We start from the raw sequence: 26782 nt of genomic DNA, 5'->3' as shown, positions 1-26782 counted from the left end.
CATGTATATATGATTGCAAACAGAATACACTGTGAACGGCCTGGATTTGATTTCTCTACGAATGGTAAGGTGGCTCACTTGGATAATGTGACATTGTATGATCACGTCCAATTGAGCCCCCTTAACATTTTTGTAGAGAAATCAAATCCAGGCCGTCACAGTGATATTTGCGTCCACCCATGGAGGTAGAATGGTCCACCAAATCTCACATTTGCTAACAGGGCAATACTTTACAAAATCAAAACTTTCTCACCATTAAAACATTATTATCAGTTCTTTGAAAGGAAGGTGTAAGACACATCATCTCCACCATCGGCGCTCTATAATCTTTGATCTCCACTCACGTCACTCACCCATTGAGACCCACGCATGGTCATTTGCCGATTACACTTGATCCTATCAATGCTATATGTCTCCGAGGCCCACACCTAGAATGGACGGCATTCTTCTGTCAGCAGATTTTGATTTACTGTTTTAGACGAACTTGAATGTTTTCCAAAAAGTATTAAAGGCAGGGTTTGCTTTTGGTATTTACTCAACTAGGTTGTGACCATCTAACCTCGTGGTAAGAAGCACCGTACAATGGTTGATATTATAAAACTGTCTTTAAAATGACCATTTTGAAGTTCTGTAGTCTCGGAGAAAGTGGTCATTTTTCACAAAAGGCTTCATGCAAGAAGCATTTCAAGAGTATGCAGCATCTGAACGCACATAGTATTCTATTCAACTAATTGTGTCGTTTTCATCATTTGTTTGCAACTTTGATGACAAATTGTGTCCCAAATTTCACAGGTTTGCTATTCTCATTCATATCTTGGACTAAAGCAGCAAGTGAGGATAATGTCTTCCACAATTACCAAAAGTATACACTGCCTTTAATGTATGCTGCACCTGTTTTACAACAACGCACGTTCATGTGACCCCGCGACTCCTCGCCGCTGTATTAGAACTGTTTTCCCTTGGCGTCAGTTGTAGCAAAAGGCTCGTTGTAAACGCAGCTTGTATGTTGTGGAGATCAAGAAAGAGACATGGATTCTAATAATTTGCCTGGAAATCATCTGATCTGGTCAAAGAAGAACTCTAGCAAAAATTGTTGGTGTTGGTTTTTGGCGGGAACGCTCCTAAACCTTACTGTAACGTCACTGATTGTTGGGCCGATGCTGTTCTATGTTCACGTAGAACTGCAGTCTGTTAAGGTAAGAAGGAGTCATTGCTATATTATTGTCATTTTATATTTCTGGGAGGATGATTTAACAAAAGTGATTGCAATCCTGAGGAGACCTGTCAACAATTAAATGATATGTGAACCAGCAACACTGGAGTAAACTAAGTGTTCTAACGGCAAACAATATTATGGTGTATCTTGCTCAAGGACACACGTCTCACGACCGGGACTCGAACCCACACACAAGAACATCACAGGTTGAGTCGAGTGCTTGCAACCAGTGGGCCTCGTCACGCCACAAAATCAGGCTGGTTGACGAGGATAAGCTTGGACCACCGCAGGCCAATTAATAGATTCAATCCAAATCTCACGAGACTTTGACTTGTTCCCACTCGGGGCTGCCTCTCAGATAATATGGGTTCCAAACTACCGAATCAAACAACAAACATGTTTATAATAAGCCATGTGTATATTTATGTGTGTTGATCTGTGAAATGTTGGTTTAATACGAATTTAGGACCAGTTACTTTTCCATGAAGATCGATTGTTTATCTTGGGCAAACATGTCACCACAAACGAAACCACTGTGCAACAAGGTACTCCTACTCCCGAAGTGAATGGTCAGACTTCGAAGAAAGCCCAACTGCGAATACGGAGAGATTATGAACCACATATGTCTACTGAGAACGGCCATGCTGAGGGGAATATGACGTTTCAATCGGGATTTCATACTCCCCAAACTGGTAAGAATCGAAGGAGGAAAGTTAAAGGAGCTGTCCTCGACATTTATTTGTAATGTGCAAAAAGCAAGTGAAGTAACATTTATGGCGTTTTGCCCTCGACGTATTTTTTCGTTGCCTCGTAACGTAAATTTGCTTTCTCGAAATATATGCGATTGCTTACTTCGGTCGAGTGGTGTCCTCGAATCACTATGGTCCGCTATGCCTTTTTGTTCCCCATTGCCGCCTAATCGAAATCTACTGACTCCAGACCCACGGTCAATGTCAGTGTAGGTAAGTGCAGGTCCTCCAGATTTCCTCCTCCCATGCTTAGGGGTCAAAAGAAAATTGTTTGATACTGGATCGTCTTTGCTCCTGTGGCAGTGGCTACACACAAATATATCCTTCTCTGCCTAAGTTTTGATGAGAGCTTGGGCAGGAATCCATATAGGAATTTGTTGGTAATATCTTGACTCCAATGGATATTTTATGGAGCTGTTCTTAGCAGCCATGTGTAGCACTTGTTTTTCGCCGTTTGGGAGTAAGAGTCCGTGCAAAATCATATCGAGGGAACGAAACACTTTTGTTAAGTCCAAGAAGCCCGCGGGTCCTGACATAGTTATAAAGGAATATTCTTCGCGATGAAGGAATCCTTGCCCTAATATTTCATATTTCAGACCCACTTGGAATTTACTCTCCAGTTTTAACTTGCCGAGACGGAAAAGATGGGAAGGATGGCAGAGACGGTCGTGACGGGAAGAACGGAGAAGTTGGACGGGATGGAAGGGACTGCCACTCTGTACAACCCGCTAGTCCATTACCACCCATTGGACCGGGACAACCAGGTGAGCCAGGACCACCCGGTGAGCCAGGATTACCCGGTGGGCGAGGCCAACCCGGTAAGCAAGGACCAAGTGGTGAGACAGGACAACATGGTGAAAGAGGACCACGCGGTGAGCCGGGACCTTCTGGTGAGACAGGACCAACTGGTGAGACAGGACTTCATGGTGAGCGAGGCCAACCCGGTAAGCAAGGACCAAGTGGTGAGGCAGGACAACCTGGTGAACGAGGGCCTCGCGGTGAGCCGGGACCTTCTGGTGAGACAGGACCAACTGGTGAGCCAGGATTACCCGGTGGGCGAGGCCAACCCGGTAAGCAAGGACCAAGTGGTGAGACAGGACAACATGGTGAAAGAGGACCACGCGGTGAGGCAGGGCCACAAGGACAACAGGTAGTTTTTACAACTTGAATTCTTGTTAACATGTATAAAGACACTGGACATTATTTGTCAAATACCAGTCTTCTCACTTGGTGTAACTCTACATATGCACAAAATGACAAACCTGTGAAAATTTGAGCTCAATTAGTCGTCGAAGTTGCGAGTTAATAATGAAAGAAAAACATCCTTGTCACATGAAGTTGTGTGCAATCATGCTTGGTTTCGAGACCTCAAAATCTTATTCTGAAGTCTCGAAATCAACTTGGTGGAAACTAACTTCTTTCTCGAAAACTACGTTGCTTCAGAGGGAGCCGTTTCACACAATGTTTTATACCATCAACAGCTCCCCATTACTCGTTACCAAGCAAGGTTTAATGCAAACAATTATTTTGAGTAATTACCACAAGTGTCCAGCAGGGTACCTGTTTAGTTCCTTTAAGAAATCTTATTTTCGTACAATCTCTATGTAGTAACCACAAGTATAGTTTTTGTTTTAGGCGGTATCCGAAAATATACCAAAATAGGTGTATTTGGAGTGAGTGCTATAAACAATATTTTGTTGTAGTACTCGTACTCGGCTAGCACAGAACTCCCCTCAATAGTCGACTCTGTGAACTCGAATTCTAATTCGCGTGGTCAACATACCGATACTTTTCTCAATTCGGAGACAGAATCGATTATGTGTGTCACCGTAAAGAAGCAACGCAATAGCCGCCATTGGGTCTGCGTACAGACCAACCGTGTACCACCTCACAAAGATGAGTCTACGAATATTCTGATTTATGTTGTGTCGGTTACAATACTGTACAATTGCAATAGTGCTTTTAAGCTTTAGCCAAATTGATTATTATAGCAAAGTTGAGCAAATGGTTTACAAGTAACCAAACTAAGAGGTCGAATTTTTATTATAATTGTTTTCTTAGTTATACTGTTAAAGGAACACGTTGCCTTGGATCGGACGAGTTGGTCAAAACAAAAGCGTTTTTAACCGTTTTTTATATAATGCATATGGTTGAAAAGATGTTTTAAAAGTAGCATACAATGATCCACACAAGTTTGCCTCGAAATTGCGTGGTTTTCCTTCTACTGTGCGAACTATCACCGTCGGCCATTTATGGGAGTCAAAATTTTGACCCCCATAAATGGCCGACGTGTTAGTCGACGAGGTAAAAGGAAAACCACGCAATTTCGAGGCATGTTTGTGTGGATCATTGTATTCTACTTTTACAACATCTTTCTACCCATATGCATTTTATAAAAAACGGTTACAAACGTTTTTCAAAGACCAACTCGACCGATCCAAGGCAACGTGTTCCTTTAAGTTCAATTTTCCCTTCAAAATTGCTAAAATTGACTTTCCCAACAACGTGTATAGTCACAAACCAAAGTATTTGAAGATACAAACTAAGGCACACGTAAAAGTTATGGTTGAGACTAATTTGTTGAAGACCACATTTCAAATGATAACTAATGGTTAAGATCTCCTTAACCGATTTGGCTGTGTGTAGGTATATAAGGTTCTCAGCTAAATCCAAACCATTTCATGTTGAATCTTAGATTTCGTGAAGTATAAATAACTTGTTTGTCTATGATATGGCAGGGGCGTAGTTCTTCAGGACCGACATACATTCGGTGGGGAAGAACCACTTGTCCAAACCAGGCAGGCACAGAGCTCGTATATCAAGGTAGGTTTATCTCGAGATTTGCCGAACTTTAGCGCTACCGTCACAAAGAGTCGTTCTCTTGTAGTAGTACTACTCATTTACATTATTCACATATAACTGTACAGGAGTCCTGCACTATGCAAAAATGCTAATATCAAGAGGACTTTCTTGGCAGGTTATGGTGCTGGTGCACATTATACACAAAAGGGAGGGACTTTGGATCTCTTATGTCTCCCAACTGATCCAGATGTACCTGCTTCATACAGAGATGGATTCCAAGGTAACTCACGCCTTTATGGAATGGAATACCAAGTCAACACATTTGACCCCTTTTCTCACGAGAATTCTGAAGTTATTAACGACCGTGACGTGCCGTGTGCGGTGTGTCGTCTCACCAATCGAGGCACTCAGGTGTTATTTCCAGCCAAGAACGAATGTCCTGACAACTGGACAAAGGAATACAAGGGTAACCTCATGTCAGCTCACTATACCCACGTGAAGCAGCAAGCTGTCTGTGTGGATGAGGCACCGGAGGCTATCCCAGGCAGTCAGGCCAATACTGACGGGGTGCTCCTTTACTTGATGGAAGCTAGATGCGGGTCCCTCCAGTGCCCTCCGTATGTTGATGGTCGTGAAATACAGTGCGTGATCTGTAGCATTTGAATTACGGCTCTGAAGGCATCGAAGTATGCTGTTTATATCGGCTATTTTTGTTTAAAGGCAGTGGACACTATTGGTAATTACTCAAAATAATTATTAGCATAAAACCTTTCTTGGTGACGATGGGAAGAGGTTGATGGTATCAAACCTTGTGAGAAACAGCTCCCTCTGAAGTGCCATAGTTTTCGAGAAAGAAGTAATTTTCCACGAATTTGATTTCAAGACCTCAAGTTTAAAGTCACCTGGAAGTGGTATTTTTTCAAAATAAAGCTTTTGTCACTAATATATGTGTTTTGATGAGTGGAATGTGAATAAACAGTTAACTAAGGTTTTAAAAAATCAGTTCTTATGTTATTTACAAATTTAAGAGTAGACCCCGACCCGAGAGGGCGCTGTTCGTGACGTCATCGAGGCAGACTTTGCCTGTAATGCGTAGAGTAAACACAATTGCAAAGTACATGTACGCACCAAGTGGTGAGTTTGTACGTTTCAAAAAAAAGAAGTTTTTTCCGACAATGCCGACCAGGTGTATTGTTGCTAAATGCAGAAAAACACTTTTCGAAATGTACCAACTCACGACTTGGACGTACATGTACTTTGCACGTGTGTTTACTATACGCATTGCAGGCAAAGTCTGTCTCGATTGACGTCACAAAAGGGGTAGGCGGAGTCAGCCCCCAAACAACTTTATATATTTTTCAAACATATAAATCGTCACAAACAATTACTAAAAAAATTGTTTTATTGTTCGTTAGCATATACTCTTATGGTTGAAAGAATACAAATTCTATTTCCAGGTGACTTTAAAACTTGAGGTCTCAAAATCAACCATCTAAACGCACAGAACTTCGTGTGACAAGGGTGTTTTTTCTTTCATTATTATCCCGCAAGTTCGATGACCGATTGAGCTCAAATTTTCACAGGTTTGTTATTTTATGCATATGTTTGAGATACACCAACTGTGATGAAGGCTAGTCTTTGACAATTACCAATAGTGTCCACTGGCTTTTAAGCACTGATTACATGTCATTATCATGTTTTGCAAATATGCAGCGTTTGTTTCAATTACTTGTAAAATGCTAGGCTGACAGATTATGACTTTTAGACGTTCCGGCCATAAGCATTGCCATAATTCGGAAAGGTACCAACTCAACTCCATAGTATTTTATGTAGTCATCTAAAGGGGTTGTTCAAGTATCTTTTGCCTCTTGAGGGCGTGTGTTAAACAACTTTACGTTGTGCGACAAGTATGGGTCATTCCATGTCAGACCAACGCACTTTTTTATTACCTCATGTCTTCCGATTTTGATAAAAATGGCTGTGCTTGTAGGTCCTAATGAGCAATGAATGCACACCAATTTTTAGCCCGATCGGACTTACCGTGTGGTCAGGGCAGAAACCACTAAAATCTGACGTTTTTAGGGTAAAATACCACCTTTTTGGTAAAAATATGTCATAACCATGTCAATTCTCATCACACATATGCAAATTTGGTATCAAAATGATGAGTATTGCATGCTGAAATTAATTCTTTTGTCAAAAATAAAAAGCCTTAAGTAACTACGTGTTACTAGTTCGTTCTTAGCGAGTTGCGTCATATTCACGAAGCACTCGTAACTTCAATCGAGTGCGTAAGTCCTTACTAGTGCTACGTGGGGTGTTTTCGGCTTCGTAGCGTTTTCTTAAGCCCGTTTTCAATATTCCTGGCCAACATTTTCGGACGAATTGAGATTTATGTGAAGGAGAACAACTTTTAATATGTTATAAAATCTTTGTGAAGTTTTCTCAAACATTGCGACATTTTTGAGAAGGTGCAACCTATTTGTTATCTATTTTTAATAATTTTTTCTTGATTTATAGTATTTTATTTCTTCATTTTATATTAAGTTTTTATTTATTTGTTTACTTTTTTTATTCGTTTATTTTATTTTGTATTTATTATGACTATTAGTTGTTATGGTTATTAGTTTACTACTATTATTGTACTTTCTTATTTTAATTTAGTTGTGTATTGTGTATTACTGTTTTGGTTTTAATTTAGTTCGTCTGGTTGGTGTTTCTGCTCTTGTTTGGTTATGCGGGGTTTTAAAGTTGCTTAGGGTAGTTTCTGTCTATACTTTTTTTTTTACTTGCCATGATTTGTGTTTCATTAAAATTGTACTGGTAGTAGTGATTAGTAACAACAACAACTCGATAGTTCAGCGGTAACCAGCTACATTTTGTACTCTTGTTTTTTTTGCATGTTGATGTCGTGTGAAAGCTTGCGAAATCTCTGAATGTCATTCCAATGCGGTGAACCGCTTTGGTAGTTCTGAGGACTTTTCCAACACAGTTTCTCCGCGGAATTTCTGCCCAGGTGTCGGCCTTTCTTTTCAGCGTTGCGACATCCGAAAATTTGTTGTGAAGCACCGACCAATTAAATGCAACAATGTCAACTAAATTCACTATCTCAGTAGGCGGGACAACGGTCTTTCTCCTTACTTTAGTCCGGCGCTCCATGTTTGACGATACCATCCAGTCACTGTATAAAATGCTCGTTTTGGACAATCAGGTCACGCTCCAGTGGAATACATAACAATTACTTGACTGTTCAGCACAAACGCGTTCCTGCTTTAGAAGGCGTTACGAGAGGTTAAGTAAGTAACGTAGTAATTAAGCGATAAGAATGCTTCATGAATAACACTTAAGGGCTTACTAAAGTCTTACTAAAGTCTTACTAAGAGCCACGTAAGTGACCAATTTACGAGGGCTTCATGAATAAGACCCCTGGTTACCTGTCTTTAGATTCGATTATCAATACAACATTTTTGCTGTAATGTGTACATCCATTGCAAATAAATTTTGTAAGTTTTTGCCTTGCTCAAAAAACGGGACTCGATACTAAACTTTGTTAATTTGGTTGAAAAATATCGTTTACATTATCAATGAAACATCCAATATACTGCAGATGTCGTGATTGTGCACATTATATCACTACATCTTTTGCAAGAATTTTAAGCTCATCAGCCCATCACTTTGTCCTGGATAAAGACCACCGGGACCGAGTAAGGATTTCATCAAGCTCTATATCAACATCCACTGTCTAGAAATGTTTAGATCCTGATTGATGCTAATTGTCAAATGTTCAATTTGATAACGACGCTTTCTTTAAGAACATTGCATTACAGCATCAACAGCTGATACCAACACGAATTACTGGAGGTGAGATATTGTGTATCATCTGATTAAAAACGAACAGTAGACTTGCCCAGTCTCCAAGCAATTCGAGGGTGCGCATTATAAGGCTGAAACAAGAACTACATGTATATATGATTGCAAACAGAATACACTGTGAACGGCCTGGATTTGATTTCTCTACGAATGGTAAGGTGGCTCACTACGAATGATAATGTGACATTGTATGATCACGTCCAATTGAGCCTCCTTAACATTTTTATAGAGAAATCAAATCCAGGCCGTCACAGTGATATTTGCGTCCACCCATGGAGGTAGAATGGTCCACCAAATCTCACATTTGCTATCAGGGCAATACTTTACAAAATCAAAACCTTTAGACCATTAAAACGTTATTATCAGTTCTTTGAAAGGAAGTTGTAAAACACATCATCTCCACCACTCACGTCACTCACCCATTGAGACCCACGCATGGTCATTTACCGATTACACTTGATCCTATCAATGCTATATGTCTCCGAGGCCCAGGCACCTAGAATGGACGGCATTCTTCTGTTAGAGTCAGCGGATTTTGACATTCTGTTTAGACGAACTTGAATGTTTTCAAGAGCTTTACTCTCCAGTGTTAACTTTCCGAGATAGGAAGGATGGCAGAGACGGTCGTGACGGAAAGAACGGAGAAGTTGGACGGGATGGAAGAGACTGCCACCCGGGACAACCAACTAGTCCATTACAACCCATTGGACCGGGACCACCCGGTGAGCCAGAACGGAGAAGTTGGACGGGATGGAAGAGACTGCCACCCGGGACAACCCACTAGTCCATTACAACCCATTGGACCGGGACCACCCGGTGAGCCAGGACCACCCGGTGAGCCAGGACTTCCTGGTGAGCGAGGCCAACCCGGTAAGCAAGGACCAAGTGGTGAGGCAGGACAACCTGGTGAACGAGGGCCTCGAGGTGAGCCGGGACCTTCTGGTGAGACAGGACCAACTGGTGAGACAGGACTTCATGGTGAGCGAGGCCAACCCGGTAAGCAAGGACTAAGTGGTGAGGCAGGACAACCTGGTGAACTAGGGCCTCGCGGTGAGCCGGGACCTTCTGGAGAGACAGGACTAACTGGTGAGTCAGGACTTCATGGTGAGCGAGGCCAACCCGGTAAGCAAGGACTAAGTGGTGAGGCAGGACAACCTGGTGAACTAGGGCCTCGCGGTGAGCCGGGACCTTCTGGAGAGACAGGACTAACTGGTGAGTCAGGACAACATGGTGAAAGAGGACCACGCGGTGAGCCAGGGCCACAAGGACAACAGGTAGTTTTGTCACAAATTGAATTATTGTTTACATGTTCAAATTGCTGCAGGGTACCTGTTAGTTCCTTTCAGAAATCTAATTTGTGTACACAATCTCTTTTTTAGTAACCACAAGTTATTTTTGTTTAAAGGCAGTGGACACTATTGGTAATTACTCAAAATAATTATTAGCATAAAACCTTTCTTGGTGACGAGTAATGGGGAGAGTTTAATGATATAAAACACTGTGAGAAACGGCTCCCTCTGAAATAACGTAGATTTCAAGAAAGAAGTAATTTTCCATGAATTTGATTTCGAGACTTTAGATTTAGAATTTGAGGTCTCGAAATCAACCATCTAAAAACACACACATATCTGTGTGACAAGGGTGTTTTATTCTTTCATTATTATCTCACAACTTCGATGACCGATTGAGCTCAAATTTCTACAGGTTTGTTATTTAATGCATATGTTGAGATACACCAAGTGAAAAGACTGGTCTTTGACAGTTACCAATAGTGTCCAGTGTCTTTAAGACTGTAATAAAAAATAAACCAAAATAGGTCTTATTTGTGAGTGTGCTAAAATAACATTATACTGATGTAGTGTTCGTAATCGGCTAGCACAGAACTCCCCTAAAGTTTGCCTCAAAGTTCGACTCTGTGAACTCAAGCTCTAATTTGCGCGGTCAACATACCGATACCTTTCTCAATTCGGAATCGATTATGTGTCACCGTAAAGAAGCAACGCAATGGCCGCCATTTGATTTGCGTACAGACCAACCGTGTATCGTCTGAAAAAGGGAGTATCAGAACGGATATTCGGATGTATGACGTTTCGGTTACAATACTGTAACATTGCAATAGTGGAGCCTTTTACTTGGAATGCATTTTGTAAGAAATATGTTTGTAGTTTCGTTTCAATGATTGCATAGAATTGAGGCGAGGTTGTGGTTCTGTAGAAAGTTAAAACTGAATGTTGATTAATAATTCTTAAGGTAACCGGTAGTTAGCACAAGTAGCCATCGAGTTTTTTATACCAATGTTTGCAGGGTATTTCTATTTATTGAGCTGTATTCGTAAGCGGGATCCAAAGTAGCCCGGGCTCGATGATTTTAGAGCAGTTGGTGCAAGTCTCGCGGGAAAACAACTGGAATAAAGACTATATCTATGTGATAAATTCTTGTACGGTGCTTCTTACCACGAGGTTAGATGTTCACAACCTAGTTGAGTAAATACCAAAAGCAAACCCTGCCTTTAATACTTTTTGGAAAACATTCAAGTTCTATACTATACTATTGTCATTTTATATTTCTGGGAAGGATGAGTTAACAAAAGTGATTGCAATCCTGAGAAAACCTGTCAACAATTGAATGATATGTGAACCAGCAACACTGGAGTAAACTACCTCTCTTTTACTATAAGTGTTCTAACGGCAAACAATATTATGGTGTATCTTGCTCAAGGACACACGTCTCACGACCGGGACTCGAACCCACACACAAGAACATCACAGGTTGAGTCGTAAAGAAGCAACGCAATGGCCGCCATTTGATTTGCGTACAGACCAACCGTGTATCGTCTGAAAAAGGGAGTATCAGAACGGATATTCGGATGTATGACGTTTCGGTTACAATACTGTAACATTGCAATAGTGGAGCCTTTTACTTGGAATGCATTTTGTAAGAAATATGTTTGTAGTTTCGTTTCAATGATTGCATAGAATTGAGGCGAGGTTGTGGTTCTGTAGAAAGTTAAAACTGAATGTTGATTAATAATTCTTAAGGTAACCGGTAGTTAGCACAAGTAGCCATCGAGTTTTTTATACCAATGTTTGCAGGGTATTTCTATTTATTGAGCTGTATTCGTAAGCGGGATCCAAAGTAGCCCGGGCTCGATGATTTTAGAGCAGTTGGTGCAAGTCTCGCGGGAAAACAACTGGAATAAAGACTATATCTATGTGATAAATTCTTGTTTAATAACATTGACACAAAATTCTTTACAATAAAAAATACCCATCGCAATTTGTTTTATATACAATTTCAGTTTTATATAAGACATTGATAATCAAGGTGAACATTTTAACTTGAGACGAGGATGCTTATTTTTAAACTTGCCATTCACGCCACAACCTTTACAAAAGAAACAAGATTCTGAATGGTTCACAAGTATCCAAAAATATGAGGTCGAATTTTTATTATATTATTTTCTTAGTTGTACTGTTAAGTTCATTTTACCTTCAAAATGGCTAGAATTGACTTTCCCAACAACATAATAAAACGTGTATAGCCACAAAACAAAGTAATAGAAGAAATATACTCAGGCACACGTACAAGTTATGGTTGAGACTAACTTGTTGAAGACCCTATTTCAAATGGGAAATAATTGTTAAGATCTGTTTAACTGATTTGTCTATGTATATATATATAAGGTTCCCAGCTAAATCCAGAACATTTCATTTCATGTTGAATCTCAGATTTCGTGAAGTATAAATAACGTGTTTGTCTATGATATGGCAGGGGCGTAGTTCTTCAGGACCGACATACATTCGGTGGGGAAGAACCACTTGCCCAAACCAGGCAGGCACAGAGCTCGTGTATCAAAGTAGGTTTTTATCGAACTTTCGCGCTACTGTCACAGAAAGTCGTTCTCTTGTATTACTACTCATTTCTCATTTACATTATTTACAGACAGCTCTTCAGGTGTCCTGCACTATGACAACAATGCTAAATCAAGAGGTATATTTTCTTGACAGGTTATGGTGCTGGTGCACAATATAGCTATAAGGGAGGGACCTCGGATCTCTTATGTCTCCCAACTGATCCAGATGTACCTGCTTCATACAGCGATGGGTTCCAAAGTTACTCACGCCTTTATGGACTGCAATACCAAGTCAACACATTTGACCCATTTTCTCACGAGAATTCCGAAGTTATTCACAACCTTGACGTGCCGTGCGCGGTGTGTCGTCTCACCAATCGAGGCACTCAGGTGTTATTTCCAGCCAAGAACGAATGTCCTGACAACTGGACAAAGGAATACAAGGGTTACCTCATGTCAGCTCACCGTTTATTTGGGAGGCAGCAAGCTGTATGTGTGAATGAGGCACCGGAGGCTATCCCAGGCAGTCAGGCCAATGTTAACGTGGCGCTCCTTCAATTGATGGAAGCTGCATGCGGGCCCCTCCAGTGCCCTCCGTATGTTGAAGGTCGTGAAATACAGTGCGTGATCTGTAGCATTTGAATTACGGCACTAGAGGCATTGAAGTATGCTGTTTATATCGGCTATTTTTGTTTAAAGGCAGTGGACACTATTGGTAATTACTCAAAATAATTATTAGCATAAAACCTTTTATTGGTGACGATGGGTAGAGGTTGATGGTATAAAACCTTGTGAGAAACAGCTCCCTCTGAAGTGCCATAGTTTTCGAGAAAGAAGTAATTTTCCACGAATTTGATTTCAAGACCTCAAGTTTGAAATTTGAGGTCTCGAAATCAACTATCTAAACGTACAGAACTTCGTGTGACAAGCGTGTTTTTTCTTTCATTAATATCTCGCAAGTTCGATGACCGATTGAGCTCAAATTTTCACAGGTTTGTTATTTTATGCATATGTTTGAGATACACCAACTGTGATGAAGGCTAGTCTTTGACAATTACCAATAGTGTCCACTGGCTTTTAAGCACTGATTGCATGTCATTATCATTTTTTGCAAATATGCAGCGTTTGTTTCAATTACTTGTAAAATGCTAGGCTGACAGATTATGACTTTTAGACGTTCCGGCCATAAAGCATTGCCATAATTCGGAAAGGTACCAACTCAACTCCATAGTATTTTATGTAGTCATCTAAAGGGGTTGTTCAAGTATCTTTGGCCTCTTGAGGGCGTATGTTAAACAACTTTACGTTGTGCAACAAGTATACAACGAAGATTGTTTTCCAGTTTGTGTTTCTTGCAAGCCACTGTAACAAGAAAACCAATACAGGCAAGAATATTCGCCGGAAAGCGCCACCAACCAGTCAAAAATACCCCAATTGGATCTTCAAGATTTATCTTCGCTTTGTCCAAGCGCCTCATCCATAGGCGCTGTGGGTGGGCTGACATATCACATATAACATGCACATAGTGACCCACTCTGTGAAAATGAGTCGGACGTCGCCCAATGCAATAGATGTTGAATTTGCATCGGGGATAAAGAATATTAATTTTGGTTTTTACCCAACGCCCAATGCATTATAAGTTATGGGCAGGTTTTTTTTTTTTACTTCTTTTAAAAGATCTATATTTGCATGGTTAACCTTTAGAACACTTAGGCAATAAAGCTATGAATACATTTGCGATCATTTCGTTTTGTACCCTTTTGCGCGAAATGGTATGGTTTAAAACAATAGCAGGTACCTGTCTTTATCCGCAAGGATAACGACAGAGCCCAGTCTAACCTTCGCTCCGCTCAAAATGTGCTGACGTATGCACAATGCGCATTGTCATTCGTTCCTCCTGACCAAAGATTATAGAGCGCCGCAAGTCGCAAGATGCGAAACTCGGGCTGGAATGTGAAATCCCACTGGACACCATTTCGGCAAGTAACAAATTTGATACAACAATAGACCTGTGCAGATCAGTGCAGACAATGACCATGCCTATCAATGGGAAACAAAACATTCACTTGCTGAAATGGCGCCCATGCGTATTCCACGTTCCATTAATAGATAAAGCTTCAGTTCCGCATCTTGCGCCTTGCGGCGCTCTATAATCTTTGCTCCTGACCCAATAAACGCGTGACTTGCTTCAAGTCCCGTTCTCCTGTGAGAGGTCCCTAACCATATTGCGCTAAACGCCAACTAGCAAACAGAGCATCGCGTAACAATAGTTTTCTGGCGACGGCACGGGATAAAACCCTGGTTACCTGTCTTTATGTTAACGAAAGATTCGATTATCAATACCAAAATTTTGCTGTAATGTGTACATCCATTGCAAATAAACATTGTAAGTTTGTGCCTTGCTCGAAAAACAGGACTCGATACTAAACCAGGTTAATTTGGTTGAAAAATATTGTTTACATTATCAATGAAACATCCAATATACTGCAGATGTCGTGATTGTGCGCATTATATCACTACATCTTTTGCAAGAATTTTAAGCTCATCAGCCCATCCTTTTGTCTTGGATAAGACCACCGGGACCGAGTGAGGATTTCATCAAGCTCTATCTATATCAACATCCACTCTGTAGAAATGTTTAGATCCTGGTTGATGCTAATTGTCAAGTGTCCAATTTGACAAAGACGCTTTCTTTAAGAACATTGCATTACAGCATCAACAGCTGATACCAACACGAATTACCGGAGGTGAGATATTGTATATCATCTGATTAAAAACGAACAGTAGACTTGCCCAATCTCCAAGCAATTCGATGGTGCGCATTATAAGGCTGAAACAAGAACTACATGTATATATGATTGCAAACAGAATACACTGTGAACGGCCTGGATTTGATTTCTCTACGAAAATGGTAAGGTGGCTCACTTGGATAATGTGACATTGTATAATCACGTCCAAGTGAGCCTCCTTAACATTTTTGTAGAGAAATCAAATCCAGGCCGTCACAGTGATATTTGCGTTCACCCATGGAGGTAGAATGGTCCACCAAATCTCACATTTGCTAACAGGGCAATACTTTACAAAATCAAAACTGTTTCACCATTAAAACGTTATTATCAGTTCTTTGAAAGGAAGTTGTAAGACACATGATCTCCGCCAAAGATTATAGAGCGCCGTAGGCGCAAGATGCGGAACTCGGGCTGAAATGTGACATCCCACTGGACGCCATTTCGGCAAGTAACTCCTTTGATACAGCAATAGATTAGTGCAGACAATGACCATTTCTATCAATGGAAAACAAAACATTCACTTGCTGAAACGGCGCCCATACGTATTTCATGTTCCAGCATGCAAAAGCTTCATGTTCCGCGTCTTGCGCCTTTGGCGCTCTATAATCTTTGATCTCCACTCATGTCACTCACCCATTGAGGCCCACGCATGCTCATTTGCCGATTACACTTGATCCTATCAATGCTATATGTCTCCGAGGCCCGCACCTAGAATGGACGGCATTCTTCTGTCAGCAGATTTTGATTTACTGTTTTAGACGAACTTGAATGTTTTCCAAAAAGTATTAAAGGCAGGGTTTGCTTTTGGTATTTACTCAACTAGGTTGTGAACATCTAACCTCGTGGTAAGAAGCACCGTACAATGGTTGATATTATAAAACTGTCTTCAAAATGACCATTTTGAAGTTCTGTAGTCTTTGAGAAAGTGGTCATTTTTCACAAGAAGCCTTTTCAAGAGTATGCAGCATCTGAACGCACATAGTATTCTATTCAACTATAATTGTGTCGTTTTCATCATTTGTTTGCAACTTTGATGACCAATTGTGTCCCAAATTACACAGGTTTGCTATTCTCATTCATATCTTGGAAAGCAGCAAGTGAGGATATTGTTATCCACAATTACCAAAAGTATACACTGCCTTTAATGTATGCTGCACCTGTTTTACGACAACGCACGTTCATGTGACCCCGCGACTCCTCGCCACTGTATTAGAACTGTTTTCACTTGGCGTCAGTTGTAGCAAAAGGCTCGTTGTAAACGCAGCTTGTATGTTGTGGAGATCAAGAAAGAGACATGGATTCTAATAATTTGCCTGAAAATCATCTGATCTGGTCAAAGAAGAACTCTAGCAAGAATTGTTGGTGTTGGTTTTTGGCGGGAACGCTCCTTAACCTTACTGTAACGTCACTGATTGTTGGGCCGATGCTGTTCTATGTTCACGTAGAATTGCAGTATGTTAAGGTAAGAACGAGTCATTGCTATACTATTGTCATTTTATATTTCTGGGAAGGATGAGTTAACAAAAGTGATTGCAATCCTGAGAAAACCTGTCAACAATTGAATGATATGTGAACCAGCAACACTGGAGTAAACTACCTCTCTTTTACTATAAGTGTTCTAACGGCAAACAATATTATGGTGTATCTTGCTCAAGGACACACGTCTCACGACCGGGACTCGAACCCACACACAAGAACATCACAGGTTGAGTCGAGTGCTTGCAAACAGTGGGCCTCGTCACGCCACAAAATCAGACTGGTTGACGAGGATAAGCTTGGACCACCGCAGGCCAAATTTCACGAGACTTTGACTTGTATCCACTCGGGGCTGCCTCTCAGGTAATATGGGTTCCAAACTACCGAATCAAACAACAAACATGTTTACAATAAGCCATGTGTATATTTATGTGTGTTGATCTGTGAAATGTTGGTTTAATACGAATTTAGGACCAGTTACTTTTCCATGAAGATCGATTGTTTATCTTGGACAAACATGTCACCACAAACGAAGCCACTGTGCAACAAGGTACCCCTACTCCCGAAGTGAATGGTCAGACTTCGAAGAAAACCCAACTGCGAATACGGAGAGATCATGAACCACATATGACTACTGAGAACGGCCATGCTGAGGGGAATATGACGTTTCAATCGGGATTTCATACTCACCATACTGGTAAGAATTGAAGGAGGAAAGTTAAAGGAGCTGTCCTCGACATTTATCTGTAATGTGCAAAAGCAAGTGAAGTAACAAATGGCGTTTTAGTTTTATTTCTAGCCCTCAAAATATTTTTTCGTTGCCTCGGAACGTAAATTTGCTTCCTCGAAATATATGCGCTTGCTTACTTAGGTCGAGTGGTGTCCTCGAATCACTATGGTCCGCTATGCCTTTTTGTTCCCCATTGCCGCCTAATCGAAATCTACTGACTCCAGACCCACGGTCAATGTCAGTGTAGGTAAGTGCAGGTCCTCCATATTTCCTCCTCCCATGCTTAGGGGTCAGTAGAAAAACAATTGATACTGGATCGTCTTTGCTTCTGTGGCAGTGGCTAAACACTAATATATCCTTGCATGAGTTTTGTTGAGAGCTTGGGCAGGTCCCCATATTATAGGACTTTATTGGTAATATCTTGACTCCAATGGATGATTATGGAGCTGTTCTTAGCAGCCTTGTGTAGCACTTGTATTTCGCCGCTATCTAGCTTGGGAGTAATAAAAGTCCATGCAAAATCACTTCGGGAGAACGAAATACTTTTGTAAAGTCCAAGAAACCAGGTCCTGACATAGTTATAAAGGATTATTCTTCACGATGATGGAACCATTGCCCTAACATATTATATTTAAGACACACTTCATGGACTTCACTCTTCAGCTTTAACTTGCCGAGACGGAAAAGATGGGAAGGATGGCAGAGACGGTCGTGACGGGAAGAACGGAGAAGTTGGACGGGATGGAAGGGACTGCCACCCTGGACAACCCACTAGTCCATTACAACCTATTGGACCGGGACAACCCGGTGAGCCAGGACCACCCGGTGAGCGAGGCCAACCCGGTAAGCAAGGACCAAGTGGTGAGACAGGACAACATGGTGAAAGAGGACCACGCGGTGAGGCAGGGCCGCAAGGACAACAGGTAGTTTTTACAACTTGAATTCTTGTTTACATGTTTAAATACACTGGACATTATTTGTCAAATACCAGTCTTCTCACTTTAGTGTATCTCTACATGTGCACAAAATGACAAACCTGTGAAAATTTGCGCTCATTTAGTCGTCGAAGTTGCGAGTCCCATGAAGTTGTGTGCAATCATGCTTGATTTCGAGACCTCAAAATCTTATTCTGAAGCCTCGAAATCAAGTTGGTGGAAACTAACTTCTTTCTCGAAAACTATGTTACTTCAGAGGGAGCCGTTTTACACAATGTGTTATACTATCAACATCTCCCCAATACTCGTTACCAAGCAAGGTTTAATGCTAACAATTATTTTGAGTAAGTGTCCACTGCCTTTAAATTGCAGCAGGGTACCTGTTTAGTTCCTTTAAGAAATCTTATTTTCGTACAATCTCTTTGTAGTAACCACAAGTATAGTTTTTGTTTTAGGCGGTATCCGAAAATATACCAAAATAGGTGTATTGTGGAGTGAGTGCTATAAACAATATTTTGTTGTAGTACTCGTACTCGGCTAGCACAGAACTCCCCTCAATAGTCGACTCTGTGAACTCGAATTCTAATTCGCGTGGTCAACATACCGATACTTTTCTCAATTCGGAGACAGAATCGATTATGTGTGTCACCGTAAAGAAGCAACGCAATAGCCGCCATTGGGTCTGCGTACAGACCAACCGTGTACCACCTCACAAAGATGAGTCTACGAATATTCTGATTTATGTTGTGTCGGTTACAATACTGTACAATTGCAATAGTGCTTTTAAGCTTTAGCCAAATTGATTATTATAGCAAAGTTGAGCAAATGGTTTACAAGTAACCAAACTAAGAGGTCGAATTTTTATTATAATTGTTTTCTTAGTTATACTGTTAAGTTCAATTTTCCCTTCAAAATTGCTAAAATTGACTTTCCCAACAACGTGTATAGTCACAAACCAAAGTATTTGAAGATACATACTAAGGCACACGTAAAAGTTATGGTTGAGACTAATTTGTTGAAGACCACATTTCAAATGATAACTAATGGTTAAGATCTCCTTAACCGATTTGGCTGTGTGTAGGTATATAAGGTTCTCAGCTAAATCCAAAACATTTCATGTTGAATCTTAGATTTCGTGAAGTATAAATAACTTGTTTGTCTATGATATGGCAGGGGCGTAGTTCTTCAGGACCGACATACATTCGGTGGGGAAGAACCACTTGTCCAAACCAGGCAGGCACAGAGCTCGTATATCAAGGTAGGTTTATCTCGAGATTTGCCGAACTTTAGCGCTACCGTCACAAAGAGTCGTTCTCTTGTAGTAGTACTACTCATTTACATTATTCACATATAACTGTACAGGAGTCCTGCACTATGCAAAAATGCTAATATCAAGAGGACTTTCTTGGCAGGTTATGGTGCTGGTGCATATTATGACCATAAGGGAGGGACTTCGGATCTCTTATGTCTCCCAACTGATCCAGATGAACCTGCTTCATACAGAGATGGATTCCAAGATAGCTCACACCTTTATGGAATGGAATACCAAGTCTACTCATTTGACCCATTTTCTCACGAGAATTCCGAATTTATTAACGACAATGACGTGCCTTGTGCGGTGTGTCGTCTCACCAATCGAAGCACTCAGGTGTTGTTTCCCGCCAAGAACGAATGTCCTGACAACTGGACAAAGGAATACAAGGGTAACCTCATGTCAGCTTACTATTTCTTTGGGAGGCAGCAAGCTGTATGTGTGGATGAGGCACCGGAGGTTATCCCAGGCAGTCAGGCCAATGATAACGGGGCGCTCCTTTACTTGATGGAAGCTGTATGCGGATCCCTCCAGTGCCCTCCGTATGTTGAAGGTCGTGAAATACAGTGCGTGATCTGTAGCATTTGAATTACGGCACTGAAGGCATTGAAGTATGCTGTTTATATCGGCTATTTTTGTTTAAAGGCAGTGGACACTATTGGTAATTACTCAAAATAATTATTAGCATAAAACCTTTTATTGGTGACGATGGGTAGAGGTTGATGGTATAAAACCTTGTGAGAAACAGCTCCCTCTGAAGTGGCATAGTTTTCGAGAAAGAAGTAATTTTCCACGAATTTGATTTCAATACCTCAAGTTTAAAACTTGAGGTCTCGAAATCAACCATCTTAACGCACACAACTTCGTGTGACAAGGATGTTTTTTCTTTCATTATTATCTCGCAAGTTCGATGACCGATTGAGCTCAAATTTTCACAGGTTTGTTATTTTATGCATATGTTGAGATACACCAACTGTGAAGGCTAGTCTTTGACAATTACCAATAGTGTCCACTGGCTTTTAAGCACAGATTGCATGTCATTATCATTTTTTGCAAATATGCAGCGTTTGTTTCAATTATTTGTAAAATGCTAGGCTGACAGATTATGACTTTTAGACGTTCCGGCCATAAGCATTGCCATAATTCGGAAAGGTACCAACTCAACTCCATAGTAGTTTCTGTAGTCATCTAAAGGGGTTGTTCAAGTATCTTTGGCCTCTTGAGGGCATGTGTTAAACAACTTTACGTTGTGCGACAATTGGATCTTCAAGTTTTTATCTTCGCTTTGTCCAAGCGCCTCATCCGTAGGCGCTGTGGGTGGGCTGACGTATCACACATAACATGCACATAGTGACCCACTCTGTGAAAATGAGTCGGACGTCGCCCAATGCAATAGATGTTGAATTTGCATCGGGGATAAAGAATATTAATTTTGGTTTTTACCCAACGCCCAATGCATTATAAGTTATGGGCAGTTTTTTTTTTACTTCTTAAGATTTATATTTGCATGGTTAACCTTTAGAACACTTATGCAATAAAGCTATGAATACATTTGCGATCGTTTCGTTTTGTACCCTTTTGCGCGAAATGGTATGGTTTAAAACATCACTTAACTTGTCATTCGTTTTTCACAAAAAGTGGTGTATTTGGCCAATTTCAAACGGGAGTAACTCAGCAACGCGATACACCCCTAAGCTTAGACATATACCAAATTACTGCTGCTGGTGTGTTCTTTCCAGTCATGCATATAACTCAATTTTTGAAATTGTCAACATCTGACTCATTTTCACTGATCGGATAAAGACAGGTACCTGCTTTTCAAATGACTTTCATTTGAATAGCAGGTACCTGTCTTTATCCGCAAGGATAACGACAGAGCCCAGTCTAACCTTCGCTCTGCTCAAAATGTGCTGACGTATGCACAATGCGCATTGTGGCATTCCTTCCTCCTGACCAAAGATCATAGAGCGCCGCAAGTCGCAAGATGCGGAACTCGGGCTGGAATGTGAAATCCCACTGGACGCCATTTCGGCAAGTAACTAATTTGATACAACAATAGACCTGTGCAGATCAGTGCAGACAATGACCATTCCTATCAATGGGAAACAAAACATTCACTTGCTGAAATGGCGCCCATGCGTATTTCACATTCCAACAATAGATAAAGCTTCAGTTCCGCATCTTGCGCCTTGCGGCTCTCTGTAATCTTTGCTCCTGACCCAATAAACGCGTGACTTGCTTCAAGTCACGTTCTCCTGTGAGAGGTCCCTAACCATAATAATTGCGCCAAACGCCAACTAGCAAACAGAGCATCGCGTAACAATAGTTTTCTGGCGATGGCACGGGATAAACCCTGGTTACCTGTCTTTATGTTAACGAAAGATTCGATTATCAATACAAAATTTTGCTGTAATGTGTACATCCATTGCAAATAAATATTGTAAGTTTTTGCCTTGCTCGAAAAACGGGACTCGATACTAAACTTTGTTAATTTGGTTGAAAAATATTGTTTACATTATCAATGAAACATCCAATATACTGCAGATGTCGTGATTGTGCGCATTTTATATCACTACATCTTTTGCAAGAATTTCAAGCTCATCAGCCCATCCTTTTGTCTTCGATAAGACCACCGGGACCGAGTGAGGATTTCATCAAGCTCTATATCAACATCCACTGTCTAGAAATGTTTAGATCCTGATTGATGCTAATTGTCAAATGTTCAATTTGATAACGACGCTTTCTTTAAGAACATTGCATTACAGCATCAACAGCTGATACCAACACGAATTACTGGAGGTGAGATATTGTATATCATCTGATTAAAAACGAACAGTAGACTTGCCCAGTCTCCAAGCAATTCGATGGTGCGCATTATAAGGCTGAAACAAGAACTACATGTGCATATACGTCTTCGCTAATCGAGACTACGTCCACACCGTCAATAGGTCCCAATAGTGGTCCGTCCATTATCTTTTGAGATGAGCGTGGATGTGAGCGGAGCTGAGTGTAGACCTGTGACAACGACTGAAGGAAACACTTGATAGTCTGGTCTTGTTTTATTAGTTGACTATGTCAATATAAGTGACAGAGATGCTGGACCTACCTCCGTAGGTCTGAGGGGCGAGTCTCTTGCATGGAGAAAGTTGAAGGAGTAGTTGAGGCCCAGAGTGGAAGTTGGAGGTGGTGGGTGAACTCTTGACTTAGAAATGATGATACAGAAATAACATAAGATTGATGACATCATTGCCTAAATAAGTTGGATGATCGGGGAGCAAACGAGTCAGGGGGACCTTTAGATCATGTATAAATTAACAAGAAATTATGACAGAGGGGATGGACCACCTGCTGAAGTATAAACAACTATTGGGGTATTCGGGTGGAAAATCTTCCTTGCACCATCAATAAAAAATTATTGCTTATGTCTCAATTTGAAGCTGTGTTTATAGTCAAAGGATTTGCTAGTCAAATTTGTGCCCTTGACACTATTCCTATAAACTTGGCCTTTGAAAGATTATTTAATAATTGTTTCCCCCGATCTTTAACTTCAATCAACCATCATTGCTTATTTTTCATCAGGCTCTTTAAGCCATAATCTCACCAAGAAGGCTTCGTGTATCACAATGCATTCAGTAGTTATCGGCCAGTTTCCAATATAAGATTCATTGCAAAACTTATTGAGAAAGCTGCTGCTAACTAAACAACTGAAGCAACACATGACAATCAATAACCTTGAGGAGCCCTATCAGTCCGCATATAAAACACACAATAGTACCGAGACTGCTCTTTTGAAGGTTCAATGGATGCTAGGTTATGTTGTATTTCTAGTGCTATTAGACTTGTCTGCTGCCTTTGACACCATCAATCATAAGATTTTACTTGACAGAAGAGGGATGCACTACTATAGTTCAAATCATATCTCTCGGGTAGACAAAGTCGGGTATCTATTCATAACCTATACTCTGATCCAGTTGATTTGGAGTATGGGCTACCCCAGGGGTCCATATTGGGTCCCTTGATGCTTGTAATTTATACACTCCCCTTGGCGATACTATACGTCATCGTAACATTATAGACTTTCATTTATATGCTGATGATACACAGCTGTATTGTTCCCTTTATCCTAGAATATAACCATGGTGCTTGGCAAACTGCAGCTGTGCATTACTGATGTCCAAAACTGGATGACTTATGAAAATAAAACAGAGTTCGATGCGCTTGGTACTCCTCACAACTTAAAGAAACTGCCGAAGATATCTTTGCAAATGGGTGATACATCGATTGACCGTACTGATTCTGTCTAAAAATTGATTCTCATATGACAATTAGCAAGCAAGTTTCTAGCCCCTGCGAAGTAATAAATTTTAAATTAATTAACTTAAAGACAGTAGACATTATTGGTAATTTTCAAAAACCAGTCTTCTCACTTGGTGTATCTCGTTATTTATATACATAAAATAACAAACCTGTGAAAATTTGAGCTCAATCGGTCGTCGAAGTTGCGAGATAATAATGAAAGAAAAAACACCCTTGTCGCACGAAGTTGTGTGCTTTCAGATGCTTGATTTCGAGACCTCAAGTTTTAAATCTGAGGTCTCGAAATCAAATTCATGCAGCGTGCAATAGTACTTTTCGAATGGAAAGAAAAAGCTGAGTAAAAACATCACTTCGTGCGCGTGTCTTTGGTAACGCAGCAGTGTTACTGCAAGGCATATTAGTAAAATTACTAGCATTCGGCTTCTGTGTGTCTCAAAATAGCTGTACAGACGACACATTGTGACTGTTGAATCCAACAGGCCGACCCAAAGAGAAACGGGTGTAATTTCACAACTAAAAAATGTAGGCCTACGCTTTGATTGTTTTGAAAGTTGTATCTTCCAATCAAAATGACAAAGATCTATACTTGGATGTTATATAAAACAAATAATGAATGTTTTTCATTCGTGCAATAGTGCAAATATTTTCATTCGTTGAAAGCTGGAATATTCCATCTTTCAACTCATGAACATATTCGCCCCATTGCACTCATAAACATTCATAATGTGTATATTATACACGCACTGTGACTATGATGTGGGGTTTTTTCTTTTCGGTGTTATACATATAGGCCTGTGTTACACCCCTAGGATTCTGCCTTTTGATTGGTTTATAGTGCATCACACTATGTCTTATTTGTACTGCTACTACTTGTGTACTCGCGCGAACCCAAAGCGCTTTATGCACAAACCAAAAGATACGGATTGCATTGCAGTGTATATTTTATGTAGCGGCCTAAACCGTTGTGTACATAAATACTGTTGTGTTTTGTTGCATTTGGCACGCCATAGTGCATCAATCAGAAACAGTCGTGTTGTTTTGCTGACCTTTGACCGCGTTTTTCACATGTTTTGACTGGGACTTTTGCCGTCACTATTCAGCGTTTTTGCAGCTTTATATTGCGACAGTTTTCTATCTTCATTTCATACTATTGACATTATCTTCGTTCTGCCGTCGTTTTTTGTTCGTCTTTTGTGAACTTCGTGGAGACCCTTTACCCAGGAGGGACATCGCATTTTCTGTGTGTGGAGTGTGTGGTTGGTTCTGGTGCACGGGGGTCTCCACATCACTTGGCGGGTGAAATACACGTGTCGGGCGTCAAGGTTGTCATTATCGTAAAAATTCGCCATCCCAAGTAGGCACCGCCTATGCCAGTGACATCCTCAGTTCAGTGGTGAGTAAACACCTAATTTTGTGATGTATTGTGGGGTAATTGTAGACATTTTAGTTTGCACTTACGGTCTCCTCGAAGAAGAGAGTGTAGAGGTTTAGCCTATCCCTATTAATTAGGGCTTTTTACTTTCGGTGTTTAGTATAGGATAGGGTACTCCTAGAACTATTTCGGTTTCGTCCGGCTAATGTCTCCCGTAACGGGAGACGATAGCCGGACGATAGCCGGACGAAACCGAAATAGTTCTAGGAGTAGTACTAGTAGTAGACCCAGTAACTGTGGCGCTGTACTCCTATTTTCAAAATTTTGACATTCTCGGTCGCCCTAGCGAGAATGTCAAAATTTCGAAAAAAGGAGCAGAGCGCCCCAGTTACTGGCCTTAAACGCAATATTCCAAATGCGGCTTTAAATGATTAGAGGTTTTGTAGTGTACAGAATTGAAAAGCTGTCGATACTTACTACTTTTAAAAATTATCTTTTCAAGACCAAAGGCATTCACCGTTTATTTAGTGCACCTCTCGTACATTGTGTGCTCTGCTTAAAATCGTTGGATATGAACACACCTAAAATGGTCTTTCTCTGTGTCCGTTGTGCCCAAGGTTGTCTGGCCCATAATGGCAGTTTTGTTGCGGCAATGTCAATGAACCAACCAGTCACCACCATAAATCAAACACTGCTATGCAAAAGAAAGAGCTGCCATCAGGGGCATTCACTTTGGGTGCGTTCGTTTAGCTTCCCTGGGTCGACCCTGGTGTGTGGCGTTTTTTTTCCCGGGACGAACGTGGGTTATTATCTGCACAAGTTCGTCCTGGGAAAAAAACGCCACACAACGGGGTCGACCCGGGAAAGCTAAACGAACGCACCCTTTATTTACTATCCCTTGGGAATGCGGGTCATGGTGTAACCTTTGACATGCAAATTATACAGATACTATCTGTATAATTTGCATGTCAAAGGTTACACAATTTGCATGTCAAAGGTTACACCATGACCCGCACTCCTAAGGGATCACGCTACAGGTATGCTTAGGTCACACACACGTTGTTATGCACAGAGAACAGCTATGGTCAAATGATCTGCCTTCTTTTTGAGAGTGTGACGTTGTATGCAATGGGTCTATATACCCAAAGCAACAGCAGAGTCTAGGTACCTTGAGTTGAGGTACCAATAGTGTTTGAGGTGTAAGCTGTAGACCTAATTGACAGCTTTTAATATTGTTTTATTTCATAAATGATCGAATTCTACAATTGTGGGGGTCAACTTGTTATTCATTGATTTTGATACACGTTTCAGAATGATGATTTCTTTAAATGATTTTTCAATAATTTGCCCCTTTACTTACA

General features: G+C 40.8%; 2 protein-coding genes across 7 annotated transcripts in view; both read left to right on the top strand.

Moving 5' to 3' along the window:
* Window positions 1-977: 977 nt before the first annotated feature.
* LOC139944156 (uncharacterized) lies at window positions 978-22183 on the top strand. The gene is made up of 12 exons (XM_071941123.1): window positions 978-1196; window positions 1683-1908; window positions 2562-3115; window positions 4704-4788; window positions 4943-5422; window positions 9244-9885; window positions 12645-13114; window positions 16544-16741; window positions 17227-17452; window positions 18149-18408; window positions 19594-19678; window positions 19833-22183. The coding sequence occupies exons 1-12, from the start codon at window positions 1029-1031 to the stop codon at window positions 20318-20320; spliced, it is 3882 nt and encodes a 1293-aa protein (XP_071797224.1). The 5' UTR covers window positions 978-1028; the 3' UTR covers window positions 20321-22183.
* A 2925-nt stretch (window positions 22184-25108) lies between these two features.
* Window positions 25109-26782, top strand: part of LOC139943929 (putative methyltransferase DDB_G0268948) — a 42200-nt gene continuing 40526 nt past the window's right edge. For all 6 annotated transcript variants that reach the window (XR_011786904.1, XR_011786903.1, XM_071940827.1 and 3 more), the window contains exon 1: window positions 25109-25442. The gene's annotated coding sequence lies outside the window, so the exon portion shown is untranslated. The remainder of the gene's footprint in view (window positions 25443-26782) is intronic.

This window comes from Asterias amurensis, chromosome 11, assembly GCF_032118995.1.
Source record: "Asterias amurensis chromosome 11, ASM3211899v1".
Lineage (NCBI taxonomy): Eukaryota > Metazoa > Echinodermata > Asteroidea > Forcipulatida > Asteriidae > Asterias > Asterias amurensis.
The sequence above is the reverse complement of the archived record's forward strand: the minus strand, read 5'-3'. Positions and strand labels throughout refer to the sequence as shown.